This window comes from Podarcis pityusensis (genome assembly GCF_964106645.2).
Source record: "Podarcis pityusensis genome assembly, chromosome: 10".
Taxonomy (NCBI): Eukaryota; Metazoa; Chordata; class Lepidosauria; order Squamata; family Lacertidae; genus Podarcis; species Podarcis pityusensis.
Window position 1 is genome coordinate 43,525,359 of NC_138035.1, and position 27,415 is coordinate 43,552,773.

The 27,415-nt window shown below is 42.8% G+C and overlaps 2 protein-coding genes across 4 annotated transcripts in view; one reads left to right on the forward strand and one right to left on the reverse strand.

The window, feature by feature from the left end:
- Positions 1 to 7,731: 7,731 nt before the first annotated feature.
- Positions 7,732 to 24,727, forward strand: CSRP2 (cysteine and glycine rich protein 2). 2 transcript variants are annotated; one of them, XM_080971343.1, is made up of 6 exons: positions 7,732 to 7,870; positions 16,321 to 16,453; positions 19,099 to 19,267; positions 20,647 to 20,776; positions 21,144 to 21,237; positions 21,672 to 24,727. In XM_080971343.1, exons 2-6 carry the CDS (start codon positions 16,342 to 16,344, stop codon positions 21,746 to 21,748), a joined length of 582 nt encoding a protein of 193 aa, XP_080827469.1. In that variant the 5' UTR covers positions 7,732 to 7,870; positions 16,321 to 16,341; the 3' UTR covers positions 21,749 to 24,727. The 2 variants fall into 2 exon arrangements, with proteins under 2 accessions (XP_080827469.1, XP_080827468.1); XM_080971342.1 differs by having other exon boundaries at positions 7,733 to 7,886; positions 16,335 to 16,453.
- A 155-nt stretch (positions 24,728 to 24,882) lies between these two features.
- Positions 24,883 to 27,415, reverse strand: part of ZDHHC17 (zDHHC palmitoyltransferase 17) — a 49,918-nt gene continuing 47,385 nt past the window's right edge. For both annotated transcript variants that reach the window (XM_080971326.1, XM_080971325.1), the window contains exon 17: positions 24,883 to 27,386. In XM_080971326.1, the coding sequence (XP_080827452.1) occupies positions 27,248 to 27,386 (139 nt within the window). In that variant the 3' untranslated portion in view covers positions 24,883 to 27,247. The remainder of the gene's footprint in view (positions 27,387 to 27,415) is intronic.

The window sequence follows — 27,415 nt, forward strand, 5'->3', positions numbered from 1 at the left end:
AGCCATTCTGGGCGGCTTCCAACAAAATAATAATAATAATAATAATAAATTTTATTTATATCCCGCCCTCCCCAGCCGAAGCCGGGCTCAGGGCGGCTAACAACAATCAAATAATCAAAAAATCAAATAATCACACAATCTAAAAATATTTCATTATAAAAATTAATTAAATCAAATTGATGGCAACCAATTAAGCAAAGTTCTGTGCAGGTTGCCAGAGGAGGGAGTCAGGCTGCGCCCTGATCAAAGGCCTGGCGGAACAACTCTGTCTTGCAGGCCCTGCGGAAAGATGTCAAGTCCCGCAGGGCCCTAGTCTCTTGTGACAGAGCATTCCACCAGATTGGAGCCGCAGCCGAGAAGGCCCTGGCTCTAGTTGAGGCCAGCCTAACCTCTCTGAGGCCTGGGACCTTGAGGATGTTATTATTTGCAGACCGTAGGTTTCTCTGTGGGGCATACCAGGAGAGGCGGTCCCGTAGGTACGAGGGTCCTAGGCCGTATAGGGCTTTAAAGGTTAAAACCTTAAACCTGATCCTGTACTCCACCGGGAGCCAGTGCAGCTGGTATAGTACCGGATGAATGTGATCTCGCAGCGAAGACCCCATAAGGAGTCTCGCCGCAGCATTCTGCACCCGCTGGAGTTTCTGGGTCAGTCTCAAGGGCAGCCCCACGTAGAGCGAGTTACAATAATCCAGTCTGGAGGTGACCGTCGCATGGATCACAGTGGCTAGGTCAGGGCGAGAGAGATAAGGGGCCAACTGCTTAGCTTGGCGGAGATGAAAAAATGCCGCCTTTGTTATAGCTGTAATCTGCGCCTCCATAGAAAGGGAGGTATCGAAGATTACACCCAAACTCTTAACGGACGGTGCTGGCACTAATTGCACCCCCGCAAGAGATGGGAGTTGCCCCCTCAATCCCATATCGTCCCGCCCCAGCCAGAGGACCTCTGTCTTCGAAGGATTTAACTTCAACCGGCTCCCACGTAATCATCCAGCCACAGCTTCCAGACATCTGGTCAGTGTGTCTGGGGCCGAGTCAGGATGGCCATCCATCAACAGATAGAGTTGGGTGTCATCAGCATACTGATGGCAACCCAGCCCAAAACTCCGGACAAGCTGGGCGAGGGGGCGCATAAAGATGTTAAAAAGCATCGGGGAGAGAATCGCACCCTGAGGCACTCCACACACCAAGGAGTGGCGTGATGACAATTCCCCCCCAAGCGCCACCCTCTGTCCCCGACCAGAGAGAAACGAGCGCAGCCATTGAAGGACTGTGCCCTGTATCCCCACGTCGGCAAGGCGGTGGTCCAGGAGTTCGTGATCGACCATGTCAAAGGCTGCTGACAGATCTAGAAGAATCAGCAGCCCCGACCCACCTCGATCCAGCTGCCTGCGGAGATCATCTGTTAGGGCGACCAGAGCCGTCTCGGTCCCATGACCAGCGCGGAAGCCGGACTGGAATGGATCCAAAGCAGATGTTTCATCCAGAAACCTACCAAGCTGTTCAGCAACCGCTCTCTCAATCACCTTACCCAGGAATGGAAGATTCGAGACCGGGCGGTAATTGGATAGATCTGAGGGATCTAATGATGTTTTCTTTAAGAGCGGACGCACCACTGCCTCCTTCAGTTCCCCTGGGAATATCCCGGTGCCAAGGGACAAATTGATAATATCCCCCAGGGGGGCCCGCACCTCGTCTGGACACGCTCTAATCAGCCATGACGGGCACGGGTCAAGAGGACAGGTGGTGGGCTTTCCAGCTTGGAGGAATCTGTCCACATCGGCTGGAGATATCCGGTCAAAGTGGTCCAATACTGGACCCGAGGACAGTCGAGGGGCCTCCAGTTCCTTTATTGTATCCAAATTGGCAGGGAGGTCATGGCGGAGCAACAGGACCTTTTCCGCAAAAAAGCTCGCAAATGCCTCACAGCTGTGTGTCAGATTGTTATTTAAATTTGGCTGTCCTTCAAGGGACGTTAAAGACCGAATTATACTAAATAATTGCGCCGGGCGAGAGCTAGCGGATGCAATGGAGGCCGAGAAGTAAGACTTCTTAGCGGCCTTCACTGCCATCTCATAGGTTTTCATAAAAACCCTATAAGATGTTCTTGAGGCTCCGTCACGGGCACCCCGCCATACTCGCTCTAGCCGTCTGAGGTCCCGCTTCATTTTCCGAAGCTCCTCGTTAAACCAGGGAGCCCGGTTTCTGCGGGGTCGCAGAGGGCGCTTAGGTGCGATCTCATCGATGGCTGCCAGGAGCTGGGTATTCCAGCCCTCAACAAGCTCAGTCAATGAGTCGCCAGGGGGAGCAAGGTCCCGCAAGGCTTGACGGAATCTATCAGGGTCCATCAGCCTCTGCGGGCGAGCCCAAATCGGCTCGCCACCTAAGCAGGGTGGGGGTGGAAAGTCAATCCTGGCTTTCAGAGCGTAGTGATCAGACCATGGCACCTTCATCGAAGGAGACATGATCACATCTATACCGGCGCCAAAGATCAAATCCAGCGTGTGGCCTGCTTGATGTGTGGGGCCCGAAACAAACTGGGAGAGCCCTAGTGTCGCCATGGAAGACACCAGGTCCAGAGCCTGTGAGGAGGGAGTGGCATCAGCGTGGAAGTTGAAGTCTCCCAATACCAATAGGTTAGGGAACTCCAAGGCCCAGCCGGCCACTGCCTCCAGCAGGCCTGACAGGGTGGCTGATGGTGCGCTAGGTGGCCGGTACACCAGCCAGACAGCCAAGCTCTCCTCGGAGCCCCACACTAGGCCAACACATTCAATGCCGGGGATCGATGGCGAAGGTAGAGCCCTGAAAGAACAATCTTCCCGGATTAATACTGCCACCCCTCCCCCCCGGCCCACAGTCCGTGACTGGTGGAGGATGGAGAAACCCGGGGGCGCCATCTCTCGTAAGGTAACAGTTACCCCTTCGCGCACCCAGGTCTCCGTCACACAAGCCAGGTCGACCCCCTGCGAGGTAAAGAAATCTCGCAGGGTAGCGGTTTTGTTGCCTATAGACCTGGCATTGCACAGCACCAGTGAAGGAGGTGAGTACTCCTTGCTCACCCTACCCTCGTCTCTCGGGATGAGGCGCAGATTGGAAGGGGTATATTAAAAATACATGAAAACATCAGTCACTAAAAACTTCCCTAAAGAGGGCTGCCTTCAGATGTCTTCTAAAAGTCAGATAGTTGTTTATTTCCTTGACATCTGATGGGAGGGTGTTCCACAGGACAGGCGCCACTACCAAGAAGGCCCTCTGCCTGGTTCTCTGTAACTTCGCTTCTCACAGTGAGGGAACTGCCAGAAGACCCTCAGCGCTGGACCTCAGTGTCCGGGCTGAACGATGGGAGTGGAGACACTCCTTTTTAATGTTTGATGTTTTTATAATGTTTTTATATATCCTGTAAGCCACCCAGAGTGGCTGGGGAAACCCAGACAAATGTGCAGGGTATGAATAATAAAATTCATTCATCCCACATTTTTAAAAATGCATTTCCCCATCACTTTCAACAAAGTGGGTTTGTTGCATTAGGATGTCAGAGACCTTTAATAAACGTCAACCATACTCACCTAAAGTTCCAGCATGTTCCACAAAACAGTCACACCCTGGAGACTCCCCCACCCAAAAGCTTATTCATCACTGTTTTAGCTAACAGAATTCTTCACAGTACAATATTAAAATGATATAATAAAACAAGCTCAACTTTTTAGAGAAATACCTTGTCCTAAATTATATTCCCTATTGTGAATGATTACTGGAGATATTGAAATTCTGTGGAGCAGGTTCCTTCAATGGAGCTTGTGTTGGGCTAAGCTTTTCAAAGAGTTCCGTCCAGGGTTCTCAGATCTTTAATTTAATAACCTCCTTATTTTGCTGTGCTTATCACATCCAGGTGCCATGATAGCATCTGTACCTGCGGTCTGCACGACACATTGTTTCTCTAATTGCATTTAGGATTACATATAAATTGCATGCTGCTCTCACCTTCTTAGATATATCTACTAGCATCTCAAGTGGAGTTTAAACTACGGGCAAATTTTTAAAAAAAGAATTTAAAAAAGATCTCATCTCTCTAAACATGCTTCTTAAGTAGCTGAAATATTTTTTCTTTAACTCAATACATTTAACAAGCAGCTCTGTTCTTCATGAGGATGTAAGTTTTATTACCGACAGAATCATTCACTTTAAGATTGTTATTTAGCCCAGTCTACTGGCCAGTCTGCTTTTGTCACATTTAGCATTTTACTGTACTCTGTGTGATGGATAGAGCACCATATTAACTGAAACAAGTTTGTAAATCAACCTGGAGAACTCTGGAGCCGATAACAGATTTGAAATTACTCCAATACATATAATTGCCTCGGTTTTAACAAGGTTGTGCCCATGCTAGAGACCTTTAGTTACCACTGAGGCATTGCCTTTTCGTAGTCACCTAGATGTGGAATTAAAACAGAGGTCCTTCACAGCACTGTCCCAGAATTTGGAGGCTTTTATGATGTTTACTTGCCATGGCCTTGGCCTTAAGCTGAGAGTAGGAGTAGGAGACTGCTGAGCCTAGAGCTGTGGTGATACCAGCTGAGGAACTTGACTTAGGGCTGCAGATGCACCAAACAGTGCCTGGAGCACACCAAGCTGGTGGTCACAAAAAGGCAAGTGATTGTGCTCCTCTTCCCTTTGCTAGATGGTTGAGGTAACTTTCAGTGGCAGTGTGTTCACTATAGCTTTAAAAGCATATAAAAAACACATCGCTTCCCTCAAATGATTATGTGCACTGTAGTTAAGAGTTGCTTGGAATTGTAACTCTGTGAAGGGTAAACTACAGTGCCCAGAATTAATTATTTTTGGGGGGTGGGGAATGTGCTTTAAAGGTACAGTGTGTACATGGCCAGCAACTCATCATCCTACAAAAATGGGTCTACTCTGCCAAATTCCGCAATGGAAGTGGGCAGGCCAGCAACAGTTGCTCCTAGGTCGGAAACCAAAGAGGCTGCAGGTATGAATTTACCAGGGTTCTTGATATTTTCATCTTTCCACAGCAGGACAAGTGATGTGGATTTTACCCTGACTTGAGATTTATACTCAAATACTGCCATTAATTTTGTACATGTCCCATAAATGTATCACGAATAGGAAACAAAACAGCTTGTTCAACAGCTTCCTGTGTGCATAGAACACACACACACACAAATAATTTAGAGTGAAAAGCATATTAGCGTTCATCCTTATTATCCATATGCCTTTTATACACCAATCCATTCATTGTTTATATAAATGTGATTACTTTGGTCTCTGCAATTCAGCTCCCCCCTCCCAATAAATAATAATCCTTCACTTAGAGCAATTCCATTTTTGTATGAAAATACTTACCTTCAACGGAAGACAATAGTTTTCTATTGCGGCATTATTCAGAAGTTATGCCTGTGTGACAAAATAAAACAAAAAGAGCTTTGTGTTTAGAAATACTCAGCTGATACAAAGACTGATCCTCAGAAGTTCTGTTGGCACCACCCTCTACAGACTGAATTAGGGCTTTTTAGTATATCAAGAAGATAAGTCTAGCTGCAGGGCAGCTAGTGTTACTGTGTGTGGCACGGAAGGAGGAGCCACATTCCTGATCTAATTCTTTTTATTCAATTAATTCTTACATTAATTTGCTGCTGTGCAAAGACCCAGCCTACATAGAAATTTCAAAAAGAAAATGTTCACAAAATGGTAGGGCATTGTTCTTGGAGAAAGGACAGCAATATTTATCTTTATGGTTTTTAAAAGGGCTTGATGAGCACTCCTCAACTTGGATATTACAACTAGGGAAATTCAACCTCTAAACTACAGGTGGGGAACAGCCCGTGGCCCCGGGCCTCTCCATTTGGCTTGCATGGCCATTTTGACCAAACCATATGCTATCAGGTGTGGGGCAGGTAGGGGCCTGGCTTGGTTGAAAGGGTCTTTGCAGACCCTCCTTCCTAAGGGCTGATTGTTGGGCACTTTGGAAAGCATTGTGCTTGGTGCTGCAGAGCACTCAAACATTTGACCACCAGCTGGTTGTGAGGTGCTTTGGAAGCACTGTGCTTGAAGAAGAAGAAGAAGAAGAAGAAGAAGAAGAAGAAGAAGAAGAGGAGTTTGGATTTGATATCCCTCTTTATCACTACCCGAAGGAGTCGCAACACGGCTAACATTCTCCTTTCCCTTCCTCCCCCACAACAAACGCTCTGTGAGGTGAGTGGGGCTGAGAGACTTCAAAGAAGTGTGACTGGCCCGAGGTCACCCAGCAGCTGCATGTGGAGGAGCGGAGACGCGAACCCGGTTCCCCAGATTACCAGACTACCGCTCTTAACCACTACACCACACTGGCATTTCCCAAGCACAGGGTTTGTAAAGGCCACCACTTCTGGTGCATCCAGTTATTGGTCCACGTCCACCTTGCCCCGTAATATATACTTCAGTCAGCAGTAGCTCTCTGGGGTGTAAGGTTTTTTCTCTGTCTCCCAAATCTTGCTTTCCAGAACAGGTGCTAGACTCTAAAGAAACCTTTTCCAACCTGGTGCCATCCAGATTTTGAAGTGTGGTCAAGTTGGCAGGGGGTGAAGGAAGTTATAGTCCAAAATGTTTAGAGGGCACAAGCATTAAGAACACTGCTATAACAGGGACATAACAATCTGCCATCTCAGACCAAAGGCAAAGTAGAGAATCCACTTTGCCTGCAGAAGATCTCAGGGTCAATCCCAAGCATCTCCACAGGACTAAGAGAGAGGTCGGAGAGCTGCTGCCAGTCAGTGTAGGCGAAGCTGGCCCAACGGGACAATGGTCTGTCTTGGCATTAGCCATAAGGCATCTTCCTAGGTCTCATCTAGTTACATTTGTTTTGCAATTCAGCTGTTACACAACTTGCTCAGAGAGCGTTATGTTTTAAGGCAGTGTACAAATATTGTAAATATACAATAAGAACAATAGTCCAGCACAGTGCTTGCCACAATGGCCAACCAGGTCCTTTCCGGAGGGCCACAAGCAGGGCTCAGAAGGCAATATATTTCTCCTGCTGTCACTTGCTTGTCCCCAAGAAACACATTTGACCCATCTTCTGGTATTTGAGGAGAAAGGTACCTCCATAATTTTGAGACACTTGACAGATGTCAAATGAAGGAAGAACATTTTTGTCTGTATTAATGATTTTACTTTTTAAGCTGTAAGCCGTACCAAAGAAAAAAGGCATTCCAAGCTGAGCCACAAATTCGAATATTTATTTCCAGCGTGCAGTCAACACTCAAATGGAGAAGAGAGTATTATTTTCCTTGTCCAGCAGGAAAAACACCCCCCCACACACACACACACACATTCCGACTACTAGACACAATACATTTTTTTTATTTCATGGGGACCTTTATAATATAGAGAAGTCTGGGTCTTCAGGAAAGGCTCTGCTTTGGAAAGCAATGCATGTCGAGCCTCCTCAGCCCCCCCCCCCCCAGTCTGTACTGTAAAAGGGGAAAACATCAGAGGCCTATTTCTAATGGGCGGACGGTGTCTGCGGCGGCGCCGGAACGTGTGAACAGTTGAGGGCCGTCAGAACGCTCGCGCGCGGGAGAAAGCGAAACGGGAGCGAGCGCGGGAAAGCGGCCCTTTTGGGCGAGGGCGCGCCGAGCTCCTAGGCGTCGACCGCTTGAACGCGCAAGGCGGGGCCTCGCGGGCCGCGGAAAGAGAAAGGGCGGCCCAGAGGGAAGGGGCTTGCCCGGCTACGCTCCGTCGCAGCACCGCCCCCTTGTGGGACGCTATAAACAGCTGCAGGGGAAACCCGGCTGGCTTCTGCGGGGCGCGCGCTTGTGGCACTTGTGGCGGAGTTGGTGGGGAGCCCTGGGAGAAAGAGCTTCCGAAGCAGCTGGTGGCCGCGCGCCCAGGTAAGACGCGGCGGCGCTTCCTCAGCGGCTGGCTTGATTTTGTTCCCCTTCTGTGTTCGTCCTCCACAGTCTCGCCTTTCTGCCCAGGCTGGGCGCTTCGCTTTCCTAGGTTTTTAACGGGGGCACGGGCCACGCAGGGCTGGCGCCCCTAGGTTTCCATCTCTTTCGGAAGCGGGCGTCCAAAGCGGCTGGAAATCTCCTGACGGTGGGCATATCCACGACCCCTGGAGCTGGGACGCCCGGCTCTGTTGCTCCGCGCGTGTGGATGCTCTTGTTGCTCTTCTGCGGGGGGGGGGGGAGAGTATAAATCTCTGCACATGCTCGGAGAAGCGAGTTGGGTTCAGTGTATTCCCGTGTTTTCGTGGGCTCTCTTGGAATGGACGGGTCACAACCCTAGTCAGAGGCAATTTTATCTTCTCCCTTCTCCTGCCACTTCTCCCCACTTTGCGCAGCCATCGCAGTTCATGGAAGCCGGGTGTGAACCCAGCTGTAAGTTGTGCTTCTCTCAAAGCTTAGCATATAGCGCCCAGTAGGGCCCAGTGTTTCTGGAAAGGTGAACGTTTCAGAACTGAACCCATTTTATGGCAGCCTTTTCTTCTGCTCCTGAGCACCTTTTGGAAAAGTTTCACTGGGAACTTCGGGTGGGGTGAGATAATGAGGTTAAAGGAATTTGTTTAACTCTTGCCTGGAAGCTGCTCTGTTTCCCAGCTCCCTGTGCTCATTTGTAAAGTAACTGCCACAAAGTGGCTTATTGGTGAGGAAGCAGGAAAGCTACTCAGCGCACTTCTTGTTTCTAAATGATGCTGCTAAGTCTAGTGATGTGAGCGAGCAGTTTGTCTGGAAACTGTTTCCCTTTAACGTGCATTGGGTAGAGTCTCTTGGGGACATACAGCTACCTATGGATAGTTGGCTGCTATCCTGTTAATAAAGCAATTCTTAAAAGCTTATTCAGGTTGGCCCTGCATACTAATCTATAATGGAAGAAATTACTTCTTGGTAAATATCCATGTTACGCTGTAGGTATTCAGCTTCATTTATAGATCCTGTTGAACAATCTTTGGGCAGTTTGTTTTTCCAAGTTTGTGAAATGGCTCTTTTAATAGGCATGGATTAATTAGGAAAAGACCAGCTACTTGTCATAAACCCCTTAGTGCAAAGCTAAATGCTGTAGGTAATGGGATTTAGTTGCAAGTCACATGCCCTGACGGCAAGTTCAAGTCACCTGCTTGTTAATTGTCTTGACCCCAAAATTAGCTACTGCCAGGTTGAAGATATGCTAGTGGCAGGTTTTTAGTCTTCTAAAAATGAGTGTACAGCTGTTGACATAAAAAGTGGAAGAGAATTGCTGCAAAATCCATTTAAAGTAGGTGACTCTGGAGACTTTTTATTCCAGTGTCTGGATATATAGAATTTAGAATGTATAAATGTTTATTGGCTATATGCCATTGTAGTAGTAATCTTGGCCAGTATACAGTATTCTGCTTTTCAAGAACCCCTTTTATGAGAGACAAAATGCATAACTGTCTCCCTCGCTGCAAGGATTTGGTAAACTTCATGCAATACCCCTTCTGCCACACTTTTAAACCATTTTCTTTGGGTTTTGTTTGAAATTGTTGTAAGCAGTGCCAAATTGCTTTTTGACTGAAGAGCGGTGGTACAAAATATTGTAACAGATAATAATAGATGCAAGAGTTACGGCTTTTGGGTTTATAACCCCATAATTGCTTACGGGGAGGGGGACTCCCCAATTTTTGCAACAGATTTTTATTTCTTCAACACCTAGAACAGGTTCTGTCATGAACTGCAAGAGTCAGGAGGATGGAAATGGAAAACTGAATCCCATTGGCCCTTGAAGGTAGTTGCATAATTCCTTGGCTCTGTCATGCCTGATTCTTCAAACTTGTTTAACAGCCTGGATACTATCCTGTAGAACAGTGTAGATTATTTTCTAGCCTAGATTGCCTGCTCTGTGGCTGCTGTTGGATTAGTACTCTTAAAGTTACTCTAACACTTTTAAAGTTTAACAATTAATATGTTTACATATTTTGTTTTGTTTCGTTTTAAGCATTTTTACCTTGCCTTCTGTCACACTCAAGGCAGTTTACAATGCAAAATTAGATGCCACAAATTAAAATAACAAAAACAGACATAGTAGCACCACAATATTGTATGGACAAACAGAATCAAATGTGTGGGGACTACTGGAATTACTGAGATCTAGAATCTGTAAGGAGTTAGACAGGGTTATTCTTTTCTAGCACAGCAAATAGTACATCCCTCCAAGCTGGGAGAACTGGCATTGAAATGGTAAATACATAAGACAATTTCATTGAGAATAAAGCTCTCAATGACCACTAGCAATGCTGGTTCCACTTTCTGAAATTAGCAATGGAAGCTTCCTCCTTGGCGGAAAAAAATAGTAGCTTCATGAGGACAGGGAGGTATTCCTCAGAATGACAGCATAAAGCGAGGGTTTTTTTTTTAAAAAATGCACCCTGTAATCTTGGTCCTGATCTTGCAGCTGCTACTTATCTTTCCATTAAATATGCATGTTAATTGCAGTTGTTCAAGTAAGGTTGCATCTAGTTTAGCCTTGAGAAATGCCAACTTGCTGAAGATCTCCTACTGAACTCTTTGCCAAAGCTGACTTCTTGTTCCCAAACCATATGTACTGCTGAATGCAACTGCACTAGCAGACACTTTCTGCTCACTAGGAATTTCAGAATAGTTCTAGAGTTGTAATCCACAATAGATCTTTTCTGTAGAGAGAGGTTTTTCAAATGGAGCAAGTTGTGTTCCAAGATGGACTGCTTGATGGTTTCCAAAGTCTCTCCTGGAAGTGGTTTGTGAGTGCCGCCTTATTGTAGACCTGCATTATTATTTATTATTTAGTTAATTTTCTGTACCAACCCTCATCTGAGAATCACAGGGTGGTTTACAATACAAAAACACAAAAATATAAAACATACTGACAAACAGAAATAATACCCACCCAGTTTAAAAAGCCAAAGACAGGAGAGAAGAAGAATGCTTTTGCCTGGCACCTAAAAATACGTAACTAAGGTACCAGGCAAGCCTCCCTGGGGAGAGCATTCCACAAATGGGAAACCGTTGCAAGAAGGGGAGATTGGCAGTTGGCTAGTAATTAGATTTTCCAAACTGAACGAGGGTTTTTTGAGGCCTGCTTTTACCACTGCCTCCTTCAAGCAGGCAAGGGCCCCCTGTCTCACCAGGAAGCATTAATAATCTCCTTGGCCTAGTCAGCTGTCTCCTCCCTACTAGTTTTTATCAGCCAAGAGGCTGACTGATCCCAAGCACCTTATCCATCCTTACTGAAACTCATCCAACATAACCAAACTAGACAGTGCTCTGGACACCTCTTGAGATTCACCTGTTGTAACATTGGAGTCAAGGTCCAGGTGGATGCAAGTGATTTTATCCTTAAAATGCTTTGCAAACAAGTGACAGCGAACTACCATCTGTTCTACCACCTCCTTCGGACCAGACTATAAAAGGCCCCATACTATCTGGAAAAGCTCTGGTGGACGGCATAGTTTGCTGCTTTCACTTGCAACTAAGTAGGTTTTATGATGAGTCCACACCAGTGTTAGATTGCATTCGACTGGAGTTTTCCTCCATCTGTGTTCAAGCTATCTTCCAGCTTGTCTCATTGCCTGAAGCTCTGGAGTATACTAAGGAGCCAAAGCAGGAGAAGCTGCTCAGGAGTGATAATGACAACAGCCCAAGCCATTTGAATGTACCAGAGATCAGCCAGCACTTTGACAGGAGTGCAAATCATAGCAGCCAGAAAATCCCCCAGAGCTGTCTGGAAACCCATTGGATCCATCAGCCTCTGAAGGGTGGACCATCCCATTAGGCCTATGCAGAAGGGAAAAGGTGCTGGAAGCCTAAATCTCAACAGGAAGTGATGTGACCATGACAAGGGATTGTGATATCAATAGCACCCTCTTTCTGCCCAGCAGAGAAAACAAGGTCCAGAGTGTTGCCTCCTACATGCAGTGGCCAATGGCATGTTGGGACAGCCCCATGGTCATCATGGCAGCCACCCCAGAGCCAGTCACCTTGGCATGGATGTTGAAGTCCTCCAAAACTAGCAGTCTGGGAGTCCTCAACATCGCCTCTGAGACCAATTCTGTCAGTTCAGGCAGGGAGACTGCTAGGCAGCGAGGTAGGTGGCGTTATTGAATACTGCTTGACAGGTGTATCAAAGCACTGTATTGTTAGGGAAAGGATTTGAAGAATGGTAGCTTAGAACTCCATGCTGCAGAGCACAATTGGCTCCACATCATGGAAAGGTTTACTGCAGTGTTCTTAAATATGTTATGGGCATGCCATTACTAGCTGAGGGCACATCAGAAGTGGAAACGATTACTATAGTAAACCAAATCTGGATGTATATTAAGCACATTCATCTTGAATGTAAAGCCCAAGTACAGATATTGGTGTTAATAATGAATGTTGACCAAGTGCCCTCAGCTGCTTATTAGAAGTCAACTCTCCTGACATCTGTTGATAAAATTGGTTCAACGCCATTATTTCCTCTTCTGTACCAAAATGAGTATTTACACTAGTGCAGACATATTGTATAGCGGTTGTGTAGTTCTGAGAGGCTGCGTCAGTGCATCAAATGATGTTACACTTGCAACATGTGCTTATATGCATGCAAATATAAATGCAAAAGTTTCCCAGTGCAATCTTGTTCTGATGACTTGCTCTGTTTGTGGAATGAAAAAGCAGGGCCAGCCTACTCACATGGAGAATCGTTTTTATGGGAAAGAGAAATAGCCAGACCAGGCAGTTGCCATTTCTTTGCTATTTCTGGATCCATTACTGTTACTATTATTGTACACATTTGTACACCACTTTATGGCATAAAACCATTGAAGCAACGTACAGGGTAAAATACAGAATAAAATACAGAAGCACAATAAAACCAATTCAACAAACTCTAAAAAAGAACATTTCATGAAAACAGAGAATTGATATTTCATAAATAACTGGGTGACACCTCAAGGAAAGTTTTCCTAAACAACAAATGTATTCAGTAGGTGCCTAAATATCAGAATGCGATATGCCCGTCTGATTGTGGCTGAAAAATGAATCCTGAGAGTTGGGGCTAAAAGCCCAGTGCAGACTAATTGAATCTCTTTGTCAGACATATGGTATTCTCAGCAGTATCCTATCTGAGGAGCACAGTTGCTTGGGCAAGACGATGCCTTAGATATTCTCGTCTCAAGTTTAGGGCACTAAATAGTAAAAACAGGACCTTGAATTGTGTCTGGTAGCATTTTGGCAGCTAGTGCAGCTCCTTCAGCAGAGGATCTGTGATGTTGATGGGGTACCCCAGTCTAGCTGCTGCATTCTGCACCAGCTGCAGCTTCCAGACTTAGTCCAAGTGAAGCCCCACGTAGAACACATAGCAATAATCCAGTCTTGAGGTTGCCAGTGCCAAGGTGAATTCCTTAGAGTATGTGGTCTTTAAAGTGGAAGGAAACTGAACTTATACATACACATTAAGGTTGGTTGCCAACAAAGGAACAACAGAACCCCAGTTAAAATTAAGTTCCTAGTGGGTTTACTCTTTAGGAGATGCTATAAAGTGGGAAGGAATCTTATACTGCAAAGTTCTGGAGAAAGGAATGCAGCTTATATCCGTCTTAGGGTCCTGTTTGCTATGATTGATATCAGCTGCTACATAGTAGTGCAGCCAAACCCTTGGATAAATGTAATGGAATCCCGACATTTTAGATTCCAGTGGTGCCAAGAATGACAAAATAACAGTATATGTCATAAGTAACCATTTCAACCTCATCTTGACCATTATATAATGCCAAATCCTGGAAAAGCAGTATTAAACTCTTGAGGACTCTTAAAGGGATGTGCTAAGTAGTTAAAATTAATGTTGCTACCTAAAATGGAGCTACTAGGATCATGCAGAAGACGACTTGTAATTGCTGGGTAGGGAATGCACTAAAATGTCCTGATCTGGATTAATCATTAATCTTCTTTTCCTACATTCCAAGAATGGTTTACTCTATGCAATGGTCACTTAGCTGTGCAGCTCTGCTTTGTAAGATTTTCTGGGTCACTCTCTCCATAACAACTAAGCTGAACTTGGGTTCAAGCTATCTGAAAAAGCTAATAGAACAGCAATGATTTATAGAAAGATTCTTTTATTTGTACACTTAAAGGAGATGGCTGCTGTTGTTTTTCACTGTTTATCCAAAATCATTAGGAGTTGGGCCAGGTCCACAATGTGACCCAACCAAACACACACACACGGAACTATGTCAGAGCAACCTTGTCTGCAAGGCAGCAGCTCCAGTATTTCAGCTACACAATATGTGTTCTTGAAGCATCAGCGTCAACGGAAGTGGTGGCAGTTGCTATTTCATCTGTGAACTTCTGTCTTAAGTTGTCTGGTTTGTCCAAAGGGCTATTTGTTAATGGGTGACTCAGCAAAAAGAGCTGTTAGATAAGGATGCGTGGATAGGTATCATTATTTTCTGGTGACTGGAATTCTGTGCCCCTTGAAGCTTTACTAACTGAGAGGTTAATTTGAGAAAAGGCGATTTTAACCAGTTAGTTGTTAAAGTTGTGAAGGACACAATGGTGTCATTAACACGATTAAATAAAATAAGATTCGTAATAGAGGGGAAATGATATTATAACAGACCTCACAATCAGCTTCAAAATCTAGTACAGTCGTACCTTGGATCCCAAACGCCTTGCAACTCGGAACATTTTGGCTTCCGAATGCCGCAAACCCGGAAGTGAGTTCACTGGTTTGTGAATGTTCTTTGCGTTGAACCCGAATGTCCAACGCAGCTTACACAGCTTCCAACTGAGTGCAGGAAGCTCCTGCAGCCAGTCAGAAGCTGCATCTTAGTTGTTGAATGTTTTCAGAAGTTCAATAGACTTCCAGAACAGATTCCGTTCGACAACCAAGGTACGACTGTTGTAAGTGAAATTGAAAAACTTTCCATTCCAAAAATAAGGCGTATGGAAGACAGGCAAACAAGATTGCCTTATCAGTGGCTCAGAGGGAGTTTAGCTTCATTGAGTATCAATAGTTTGAGGCCAGGATATCTTGGGGGCAATTGCTGCTACCAATGTGGACTTCACTTGACTTAGACTCTTCTAGTTGTCTCTCTCACCCACTAGACAAATGTTTTCTCTGCCCCACATCGTCCCTGCTAAGCAAGCAGAAACTGTGTTTCAACAGGCATATTAAAAGATTTTTAAAAGCACCTTTTATTAGTTTTTCCTTGTTTGTTCTTGGGCTGCGTGTTAAAATGGAAAACAAAGATCACCTTTTTGCCACATAGAGATGTTCCATTTACCAATTTTAAAAGTTTGGATACACCTTTCTAAGCAAATACCCACTCCAGGCAGCTTACAATATTTTAAAATATTTGTTTTCCTTTTTACACTTTCTTGCTGTGTGCTAACCCCCGCTGGAGGATAGAAACTGGCTTTGTGTTTTTGAGGCATTTCTCTCAAAACTAATCTGTGTCCTTGGTCAGTAGAGTTTAATAACATTCCTTGCTCCTTTCCACCCCAAAATATATTTTCTTTTGAGCCTTCAGGATCTGCTCATGGTTCCAGCTTGCATCCTTCTCTTTTCTATGGAAGAGGGAACTGTGGAGGGTTTAATGATGTTGGATTAGGGAGCCTGCACCAGAGACATTTAGGAGAATGAGCCATTTGCTATTGTCCCTTGCACCCCTCCAGTGGGGTATGGTGCTGCACATGTTCACTTCCTCTGCTGATTGGAAAATAGGTGTGTGAGAGAGAACATGCACTGGGGCATACTGTTCCGGTTCCAGTTGTGTGAATGAGGGTGAGGTTACTCCCCTGCTTTCTGAGCATGATGGAGTTGTCTGGAACAATTGCTGCACTCCAGTGGATACTCCCAACTCTGCTTTCATCACATTGCTATAATCATTCTCTTACATGGAATATCTATGGAATGCTCTTACGATGTTGTAAGAAATCTATGCATGACAAATGATTTGTTCCCTTAAACCTAGTATGAAGGCTTTACAGTTTGAGAAATGTATGAAAATTTACCTCAGCCTGCAGTTACTCCAGCCTGTAACTCCCAACTCTCTCCCCCGCCTTCCCCCCAGCAGCAAGATATCTATGACAAAAGTGTCTCTCACTAAATGTAAACGAATTGTGAAAAAGACTCTTAGGAATTGAAAATTGAGACAATAGACGTACCCTTCCCTGTTCATTTGTTTTGTAACACACACAAAAATCCTTAATAAAACTTAAAACAAAAACTGATGGGAGTGGAAGTTGGAGGGGAAAATTAAGATTGTTCTAGAAAAGTTATTGTTATTTTCTACAAATGTTAGCAAAGCTCCTGCTGTGGAAACACAACCTTTACCTTGTTGCTAATTGCTAGCATCTCTTTTGCAGACTCAAAATGCCAAACTGGGGAGGTGGCAACAAGTGTGGGGCCTGTGGCAGAACAGTGTACCATGCAGAAGAAGTTCAGTGTGATGGGAGAAGCTTCCACAGATGCTGCTTTCTTTGTAGTAAGTACTCTTTTCAGTTGAAACAGTGAATGGGCAGTGCAAGTCGTGAGCAGCAGGACCATAATTTTTGCTATTCAGCTCCAAAGACAGACATCTTATGGCCTCAAGGAACAAAGAGTGTAAACTACCAAGCACTATCTATGCTGCCTTGAGCAATCTTGAGTTCCTTTCTTCCCAGGATGACTTGAGAGGACTGTATCTTCAGCAGAGGAATGCAGTAGTCTTTGTCAGGAGAGCATTTTCATTCACTGCATGACCACCAGAGGAAGTGGACCTACTTGCATGTCTCATATAACTGAGCACATAAACAATAAGAAGCTGCTCTAGCTGTTCTTTGGAAGAGAAGTGGACCAGCTCTGTCTAGTACTGAGAGTATTAAAAGGACTGGAATTAGTGGGATTCAAGACTGAGCTATATCACCATCTTTGCAAACGAAAGGCTTAGGTCAGTGGTCGGCAGGTTATGGTCCTCCAGATGTGTGGGGGCTGCAACTTCTATTGGCCTCAGCAAGCATGGTCAATGGAGTTGTAGTCTCAGAACATCTGGAGGGTCACAGGTCCCCCATGCCTGGTTTAGGTTTTCACTTTGCTACACATTGGTCACTTCAAATCAAAGCCACCATTTCAGTTGGCTCTGAGCTGAATTTATATTCTAAGATTAAGCATGTTAACAAAATACCAAGTTTAATCCATAAAAATGCCTGTTTCACACTGTAAGTTGTTCCAGCAGTTTACATTTTAAAGATCATTTTGTGAGAATTCATTAGTTGGCTCTCTTCCTCATCCATACCAAATAAGTTAATTGAATGATCTGGTTGATTTTCTATTTCAGCACAGTGGAGCCAAAATTCTGTTGGGCTTTGGCACAGGAGGCTGTTGATTGTCTTAAATGAGCAGAGTCTATGCGATTATGTTTCAGGCCAACAGCTTATTGAAGAACTGCATTTTTGTACTAAAAAGCATGTTCATTAGATACTAAGCAAAGGATTGCATCAAATAACTGCCTTGTGATGCAGCTGCCACAAAGAAGAGCAATATTGTTGTGACATTAAATGTGGATTGTAGTTTACCCAAGCTCATGTCATGAAATTAGTAAGAGCAACAAGCAATTTGGGTGGGGGAGGCAGGGCCTGGAATTTTCAGTAGCTGCACTTCAGGAAAAGCAGGGCAGTTGATAACAGCTGTCAAACCTCATGGTAGCAAGAAAGTCAATGAGCTAAGCAGCAAAGCTGGGAAGGTAACAGAATAAGCTCAAACTATTTGCAGTTTAGGTTCAGGATTGCTTCTTCCTGTTTAGGCTTGTACATGGAAAATATGAAGGAATATGAAGGATGCATAAAGAACTCAGCTGTGAAGGAATTGGTTATCTCATTTGGCCTCTACAAATCTGGGATTAAAGGCAAGAGCCCTCCTAGTCAGAAGGCATGACTTTTCCTGACAACTTTTTTCATGAAACTCAACAGTGTCTTGTGAGATAATAATGGAACACATTGTACACTACACAATTCGAATACAGGGGTCAAAACCCAAAGTGTGGCACTGCTCTGCTTCAAAAAGAGGCAAAAACACACACAATAGAATCTAGTTCTGCAATGCAGCTTGACTCACATTTGATGTGGAATAGCGATGGGCAGACGAGACGTGAGCAGAAACGCATCTCTATTTTCGTAACCTTTGCAATGCCAGTTAAAAGTTGGCTACTGTATTTTCATTGGGTGTGAGGAATGGCTAGTGCTGGTGTCAATCCTCTGTGCTGTGATCTTGACTGCCACTCCCCTGTGGCTGCAGTGTGCAAAAAATAATAGAGTGGAGATGCATTTGCGCACCTATTGTTATGTCACATTTTGTCCTGATACAGACCATTTAAATGCAAAAGCTCTTGCAGTCTTATGGATCAATATATATATTTTTCTTACTAGGTGAGTTCTGAACTGCCTGTTTCTGGCGATATGCAAAAATAATACTGAATTTTGAAGTCGTAGTGGTGTTAACTAAAGCATGTTGCCCTGAAGTAAACTTCTTGAATGTGAATGGTGGAGAGCACGTGGACTCTGTTGTGCTGAGTGCTCATATAGAACTGCCCATATTTTCTCATTAACAGGGAAATTCTGGCCTCATTCCCAGGAAACAGAACAAGCAACTTAAAACTTTAAAAGCAGAAATAGGCTACTAATGGTATTTCAGGACATGGATTTAAGTTGGGTCAGTATTCCCAGTAAGTCTCTCAAATGGAGTACCCATATAAGGTGCACTAATTTTTTTTTTAGTGCCTCTAGTTATGGATACTTTGTAAAGTAAAAGTGGGAACTGTTGCATAATTAAACATGTTGGTGGTTTTAAAAAAGCAGGAGGGAAAATTGCTGACCTCAGTTTCTGGCTTCTCTTGCAGCCTTGTTAATTAAACTGCATCAAGCTTCCATTCTGTAAATGTCACAATTAAGAATGGGAAGGAGGGACAAGTCCCTCAGTAGAGCAAAATATAATCCAGCAATTCAAAAACATTCCCCTCTTTTCATTTTCCAGTAGTCCGCTAAGGTTTAAGAACTACCAGAGGCACTTTCCCCCCTGGCACTTAATGTTCCTTTCTGTTAATAAATAGGCATCCGTTTTTTGAAGAAGTAAATTATTTCTTTCTTTCTTTTCCAGTGGTCTGCCGGAAAAACTTAGACAGCACAACAGTAGCCATCCATGACGAAGAGGTCTACTGCAAATCATGCTATGGAAAGAAGTATGGTCCAAAAGGCTATGGCTATGGCCAAGGAGCAGGCACTCTTAATATGGACAGAGGGGAGAGGCTGGGCATCAAGCATGACAAGTAAGTGTAACTTGCATTCTACTTCAGCTACTTGTAACTGTAGCTGGCAGTGTGACCCTACATGAAACAGCCTGCAGCCATGCTTTTGTCATGTCTGTATTGTGTATTGTCCCTAAGCAATGGTGGAATGGTAAAGTTCACTCTGATTATATAACTAAGCCTTTGTTATTAGCAGCTGTCCAGGGAACAAACATCTCTGGAAATGAGTCAACCCTGGTTTGTTCTCTGTGTGTAATAGTGATTCAGTTTTCTCAGAAAGCTGTTTATTATGGAAGTGACGCAGCTAGGCTCTATTGGTAAGTGTTTTATAATTAAGGGTCTACCTCTTAAATCATGTTATGTTACTTTAGAATCTCATGAATATCCAGCCTAATATATACGATGGGGCAAACCAATGCCTAATTCACAAACCATGGTTTGGGCACAATGAGAATTGTGCTTGCGTGCACTTCCTCTTCTCTTTATGCACTCTGCTTCAGTTGCTTCCTCTTGAATCAAAACCAGTGCACATTGGCTTGTGCAGCAGCAGCAGCAGTTATGGCTTCCAGTATGCCAGGAGCATTGGGGGCGGGTAGTAATTGCGAGCAAGGCTTGGTATTTCATTTGAACAGTCTCAACATGTTGGATGCTGAGCAGTTCCTTCTGTTCAGATGAAGGCTTCAAAGCCTTGATACTATGCCTCAGATGAATTTATAGTTCTCAAGGCTATAGAGCACCTTCACTGTAAAATGAAAAGCCATGATAACCTCATTGATTGTAGTAGGATTTTCAGGGCCCTCTAAAGGGATAAGAATACTTGGCTGGTGAGGGCACCTACCTAAATGACAGGGGATATGTTTTAAAGACGAACAAGCCACAAGGCAAACAGATCTGTAGAAGGGCTGCATTTTAAAGAATACAGGGAATACTGTGGCAGTCTTTATCATAGCCAGAACTTCAGGCACAAATGAGGCTGTATTGATGTGGGCTTTCGATAAAAGTTGTTTTTATAAATTCCAGTGAACTTTAGAGCAAAAATCCTGATGTGAGGCAGTCTTAAACAAGTACACTTTTAGCAGTGCATGTTTGTAAACCTAGCCATTGTTCAAACTAAGGGATAATTTGCGAACATGGCTGTCTTTAAAAACCTCTTTCATATTACAGGTGCAAATTGAGGGGAAATCATTACAACAGCATTGTGAGAGTTAAGTGAGCCAGCATATAGAAGTATAACTATGGGCTAGTATGCATCTGCACTAGGTTATTGGTTTGTGGGGTTTCCCCCCTGTTGTTTTTATTATGTATTTTTATGTTGTGGACCGTCCTTTGATCTATGATTGAAGGGCAGGACACAAACTTAATAATAATATTCACACTAGGGCACCTTTACTTTATTTTAGTGCACCTTCTCACCGACCTACAACAAGTCCAAATACTTCAAAGTTTGCCCAGAAATTTGGAGGAGCAGAGAAATGTTCCAGGTGTGGTGATTCTGTGTATGCAGCCGAGAAAGTAATAGGAGCTGGAAAGGTAAGGTGGCATATTGTTGCAAATACCTTGCCAAGCAACACTGACATTTTTCAGATTCATTAATTGTAGATAAAATCTTGACTTGTTAAAAGTGGGGTAGCTTGCTCTCTTACAAGAGGTGAGCAAGTAGATCTCTTTGAGGAGGAAGAGATTTGCAGTCTTGAGACAGTGGCCAGCTGAATCCAGTTTCTCAAACATTTGTACTTAAGTGCTTTTTACTAATAGATCAAGCTCGTATGAATAGCAAGATAACTCTAAGAAGACAACTTTTTTTTTTTTTGTAATGGCTACTTGAAAATAAAGATTTGGATTTTTTTTAATGGTGCAATACAGAAGCCTAAAATAAATGTGCTCTCTTTCTATCTAGCCTTGGCACAAAAACTGCTTTCGCTGTGCCAAGTGTGGGAAAAGTCTTGAATCAACAACTCTGACAGAGAAGGATGGTGAAATCTATTGCAAAGGTAAGAGGTTAAGGCAAAGGGCATAAAAATTGCTTGTTCCGGTGAAGAGTCATATGGTTTGATTCCAGGAAGGGGTGGTCAACAGGTCAAAGGAATCTATTCTGCAACTGTTCTTTAAGTGGATAAATATTTTCTCAATTTAAGTGATAGTTGGAGAATAATGAAGGTATCAGGTTTTCAGCTAAGGAAGTAATCTTAAATCATTGCTGTGGATGGTTAGGGACAACTATTTTACACCAGCCAAAAGGATTTGTATAGCAGTTTCCTTCTTTCAGAAGTGACAGCTCTATAGGTATAAGGAATAGTTTTGCCCTGGAAAACAATAGAAACTCATTTTAAAAAATGTTCTGTAAATCTGCTCGAGTACCTGATTTTATTATTTCACCAAAACAACTGCTAGAATTGAACTGATAGTCTACTATTTATCCTTGCAGGTTGTTATGCGAAGAACTTTGGCCCCAAAGGATTTGGCTATGGGCAGGGAGCTGGTGCTCTGGTTCATGCTCAATGATTTCTTAGTGCCATTGCACTGAAATGGTTCTATAGTTACAACTTAAATGCCACTAATTACTGTGAAACTGATAACTAGTGTCCTATGCCGTTTCTTGTCTTAAAGTATTGCATTTTCTCAAGCCTTAAAAGCACACTTTTTACATGCACTGTCAATTGGGTTCAGTAAATCTTTTTTGCTTAGAAGATTAGTGTGTTGAAAGGCCCCCTGGAGAAAATTGTTCTGTTTCTACTGCCTACAGATCTGCGTCTATATATTGCTTTGCCTGCAACATTTGAAGCATGGTATGAGTTGCTTGCTGCCTAAACAAGCACTTCATCAGGTAATGGGAAGACTGGGAGTAAAAAGCATGTTAATCCATTATAGTCTGTCATTGTAGATTTGCAGTAGCCCTGCTCAGGCATTAACCTTCCCAATTATGCTCACTGGTCTTGCCTACTCCACTCTGGAGAAGTAACTTCTAAAACAGGAACCTGCTCTACTCATGGAGTCCATAATTTAGAATCCTGGTGTTACTCCATTAAGTATAGCAGGTTCCCTTGTAGGGAATGATGGGATAATGGCAGAGTTAAGGCCAATAAGCTGACAACCACCCATCCCTTGCTCTGCCCCTTTTATAGGGGATGAACACCTGAACAGGGCTAGTGCAAATGGCCATCATAGCACTATGTTAACTGTCCATCTCAGTAGTTTCACAGACAACATATGTGAGGTTACCTTGATGTCAGAAAGGCAGCAACTTCTAAAAATGCAACTGAGGTATCTTCTGCAGTAGAACTCTGCTCTGGCTATTCTAATTCATGGTATCCTAAAGAGAGACTGGGGGGGACAGGACCATAGCTTGACTCACAAGGAAGTTCCCTCCTCTCTCTTTCCCTACTCCCATTTCAGCTGCACATGCTGTTTGGGAAGAGGTTGGATGGAGCACGGGGGAACTCTATGAACTCAAGTTTACTATAAGATCCAAGTCTATGATATATACTGCAGTTATGAGAACATTGAGTCTGGAGTAACTTCTAGAAAGCCTCAAATCTTGTTATTACTCTTTGAATACTGATGTTCTGAATTGCTTGTAGAGTTAGCCCTACAACTATTACTACTCTATCCATAATTGGCCAGGGTTATGACATTTTGGAATATACACAGTAACAAAAATGTCATTTGTGATTCAGACTTCTGCAAAGGGACCAGTACTTCTAACCACTTACTAGGGTATCTTCAACATTGTGGATGAGGCAGTTCACCAAGGCACTAATTTCTGGGGACAGGGGAAGAAGCAGACAGGACAGTAACTAGAAAGCGTAGGGAAACTAAGGTTTCACTTGTTAAACAGTTTCTTGTGTTATAGACAAAAACAATTTTTGTCAGATTTTATTCATTTGGTAACTTGTTCCCATATCCCTACTCCATAGTAGACTTCACTACAGAGATTTTAGACATTAAGTATATATGAACTATGGGCTTTGCTATTTTTGCAGTATGAACTGGGATAATGGACATCTTATTTCAAGCGAAGATGCTATTTTGCTTTTGTTAATCATGCAAGTTTGCTTGGTATGCTTATGTACATGTGGGTCATTTTGAAATTTTTGAAGCAAGGACAAAGTATGCATGTCTCAACAATAAATGGTTAGGCTGCCAAAGAAATGACTTCATATCTCCTTTCAACGTCATCTGTGTGCACAGCACAATTCTGAACAAGGATCCCCAAATCAGAGTACTAATTATTCTTTAACTCTGTGTTCTTACAACCATATAATTAACAAATCGAGGCCAAGGGCATATACAATAAGAGCAAGAAATGCTTATGCAATAACAACAGTTAAAGCTATTTTCACTACTTAACCAGTCATTTTGGCCAAACTGCAGCTACCTGACAAACTAGAGATCTGCTGTTCCCAATCTAAGCACCACAGTAAGTGTTACTATTCTTTCATAGCAAAAAGCAGCTCTGTCACCCACCTCAGAAATTATTCTTTTGCGTCCCCAGCTTCCAGTTCAGGCTGGGGGTGCAAAAGGAGAGACATGGCTTTAACTTTGCATCACCTCTTCTCCCCATGATATCAGGTGGGTGTAGTGCAGGGCCGGGCCTGGACCAGTTCTTGATTCAACTAGCCCACCCCCGCTATAGAGCATAATTGCTATTAAAGCCTTCCTGCATGATCTTGGCTCTCAAAGGCTGGGGGGCAGGTGGGAAAGGGAAAGTACAAAGTTGGTTTAAGAATAACCTGTGGATCAGAGCTCCCCAAACTGTTTCTCGCAACATGTTAAGTGTGCCACATGAACGCTCCCCGCACTTCTCCAGAGGCTGGAAAACCGAAGAACTGTGTGGTGAAATGATGCATGTCTACAAAGTGTCACTCCAATACTGAAAAAAAATGCTCCGCTAGTCTACTTACTGAGGTAGCAATGGGCTCTTTGGCTCCTTTTCTGCTAATTAGGAGGTTACTCCAATCTCCTAAGAATAAATTCCTGAGTGTTCTGAGCAGGAGAACAAGAAACTCTTGCTGAAGTAAAGACAAATGCTAGCATCTAGGAGACAAGTATTTATTTGATTAATAACTTACAAAAAATGACAATTTTAATTTATGTAAGGAGTGCTATTTTTATTAAACATTTTACAGATTTTGTTCACCATGTAATACATCAACATTTTGACAGTAGTAAAATAATGCTTGGCACAGTTATAAATAAGGTAAATTAAAAAAATACTCAGTTTTAAACAATGATGCTCTTATGCATATTAACTGTTAAAACAACTTAGGAGAGCATTGAGAAACTTAAAACCTGCAAAAAGAAAATAGCTTATCTAGGGCAGAAACAAATTTTTCATTTGCTTGTTCTGAATAGATCAATGAACATCTATCCAGTATATTTGGATCACTTTCATGCAGCCCTCTAGAATGGTGTGGTCTGCTGCAATAAATAACAGAGTTCTTGGTAGAAAAAAATGCTGCATAGATACTCCCCACCCACCCACCCAATCTGCCAGATTTCAGAAAAAAACCCTTCAGTATTTCAGACTACTAGAATTATTCTAGCTGTCTCAGATGTAGAACCTTCTTCTGGGCAATTCTAACTCCATTATATTTTCTTTTTGCAGCATAGAGTTAAGCAAAATTTACACCCAAGTATTTTGGCTCAACTGAAGTAAGATTTATTTTCACTATCAAGGACACAATTATTTGTACAAGGAATCCATATGGTGCACATTACTGTAACTTGCAAAAGAAATATAGATGTATATTACACAGATTTTTCTGGAGCTATGAAATATATTTAGCAAATAGATTACGGAGGGCTTTCAACATTAAATGAGATTCTGCAGAGCTACGCTTTCTCCAAAAGGGAGTCAACTCCATGTAATGTAAAATAAGAAATAGATGGCTCTGCTCAAACATGTTCAGCTTGAAACTAAAGTTTACAAGTAGTGTTGTAAGAATAATATATTCTTATTATAGTTCTAAGTTGTATCTGACAAAATGGCACAGGCCTCTTTTGCCATCCCTGCACCCAACTTCATTCTCTTTCCCTCAAAAATAGTGTGTCAAAGACAAAGTTGAATTTTTCCAGTATTAAACATTCAAGTACACTAATGTTGCACTTCTGTAAATCTTGATATCTGGTACTTGCAAACTATGCACACCTGGTGATCAAAGAAACGGCTAGAGGGAAAATGCCTACTTGAAAATACTGAACATCAACTATTTACAGTTTCACTGCTCCTCTTACTAAGGCAAGGGGCGGGAATACCACTAGATTGCTTTAATACCTGTAATCTGCATATTACAGGAAATGCTAGTTTTGCCAAGCATCAAACATGCAGTGAAGTTGCAGGGTACAGTGCCTATTAACAGCAATATTGATCATTACTAACAAGCCCATTAGATATCTTCCTACATTTTTGGTTGGATAAAATGAAATGAGCAGCTTTTAAATATACTAACACACACACACGCGCACACACACACACTCACAAAGAGAAAACTATTTGATAAATTATGTATATACAGATAAACATTCTTTACACTGGTCTCGATCATCTGTATTAAGGTCCCCTCCCCAAATCCCCCTCACAGGATTCTCGAACCACTATGTTGCTACAGCACTTAAAAAGAGAACTTAACCGATTTTTCAAGTCTCTCTGTAAACAATAGTTAAGGAAGCAGTGAATAATTCACAAGGAATATATAAAAATGCTGTAACATAAAATCAGTGCATCACATTCAACAACATAAAACTCTTCTGGAATGCAACTTCATACCACTCCTTACCTTTCAAATATATCTGGTTCTGGTAACTTTGAGACAAACAAAAGTTAAGGGTGTTTTCCCACGTGCCATTACCATATTCTTCAAGAAGCCATGTAATGTTTTTTTTCCACTTAAATCTGCTACAAAGGAATTACAACTTTCTTTAGCTTGAATTCCATCATTTTATGTAAAGTAAAAGAGTTATTTGTTAATCAGTTTTTACTTCTCCAGCAGCCACATTCAATTTAACTGCAGTCATATCCTTCCCTGCTCCCCTATTACTGAGAGTTGGCCCTTTCACTCTTTGGTTCCACCTACATAACTTCGCACATCTTCCAATGCTCCAATGACTGTAGACTACATCATGCAGAACTGTACCTACTACTTAGGTACCAGCATTTCACTGACTGCATATATTATATGTATTTATTTAGTTTTTGCAGATTATTATGCTATATTTTGTTTTGTGGTCTAATTTTCAAAAGTCGTATCATGCACCTAAATAGGGCTTTATACTGGACAAGAGAGATGTAATTTTGTGCAACTTCACCCACCCTCCCCGAATATACATCTTCACACAAGGCTTATTACGAGTAATTCAATATATCGGAAACAAGACAGCTTTAACAGCCAACAGCCATTACATTTACGTAACAGTTTTGTGACTAACATCCTTCTGCGTCCTGCTTCCAACAACTTCACGCTTTATGGTGGATTCCCAATAAGACCACATGATTCTTCGGAGTACTGAATGCACATTTTCAATGCACATAATACTATAGCAAATCTGTACAAAAATTCCATTACAGGAAATATAATACATTGATCTCAAAGTCTGGCTGCTTTGTAAAATTTGACTTTAATTCCAATGAAATTGTTCAAATTATGAAATAAATATTTCATGTTCAGCACAGCATGACTTTAGTATGTTTGTATTTTAACAATCTCATGCTCCATTGTGAAAGCAGTTAAAAGGAAAGAAAATGGCGTGAATATGTCTTTGTGAATCATTCCCACGGTAAGGACAGTTAAAATCCCTTTCTCATCTTCCTCCTCATTGTCAGGATTGGCAGTTTATTCTGTCCTTTGATTACATCTGTTAATAAAACTGATGTAGAGAAGGTACCATTAGATTCACTGTTAGCTCTATTCATAGCATGCTACTGTTCAAGGGATGTGGATTTGAGAGAAACAAATTTTCAGGCACCACTCAGATACGATATGCTCACAGGTTTGGAGGTGGGTGTTACACTAGCTGGTAGCCACTTCCAGTTGTTTGGTCATATTCTATTGTATACTGCCTTGTCCAGTCCACAATAACAGGACGAAAAAGACCGCAGCATCTGAATTCAAAGAAGTCTATAATGTTTCTTATGCATCCATGGCTAAAAAATACAAACAAAACGGTTACAAA

What these genes read in the sequence shown, in the direction of transcription:
- CSRP2 (XM_080971343.1), top strand. Translation starts at nt 16,342, where the DNA reads ATGCCAAACTGGGGAGGTGGCAACAAGTGTGGGGCCTGTGGCAGAACA. An exon ending in CTGGGCATCAAGCATGACAA is followed by an intron (nt 19,268 to 20,646) that starts GTAAGTGTAACT and finishes ACTTTATTTTAG; the next exon opens with TGCACCTTCTCACCGACCTA. An exon ending in AAGTAATAGGAGCTGGAAAG is followed by an intron (nt 20,777 to 21,143) that starts GTAAGGTGGCAT and finishes CTTTCTATCTAG; the next exon opens with CCTTGGCACAAAAACTGCTT.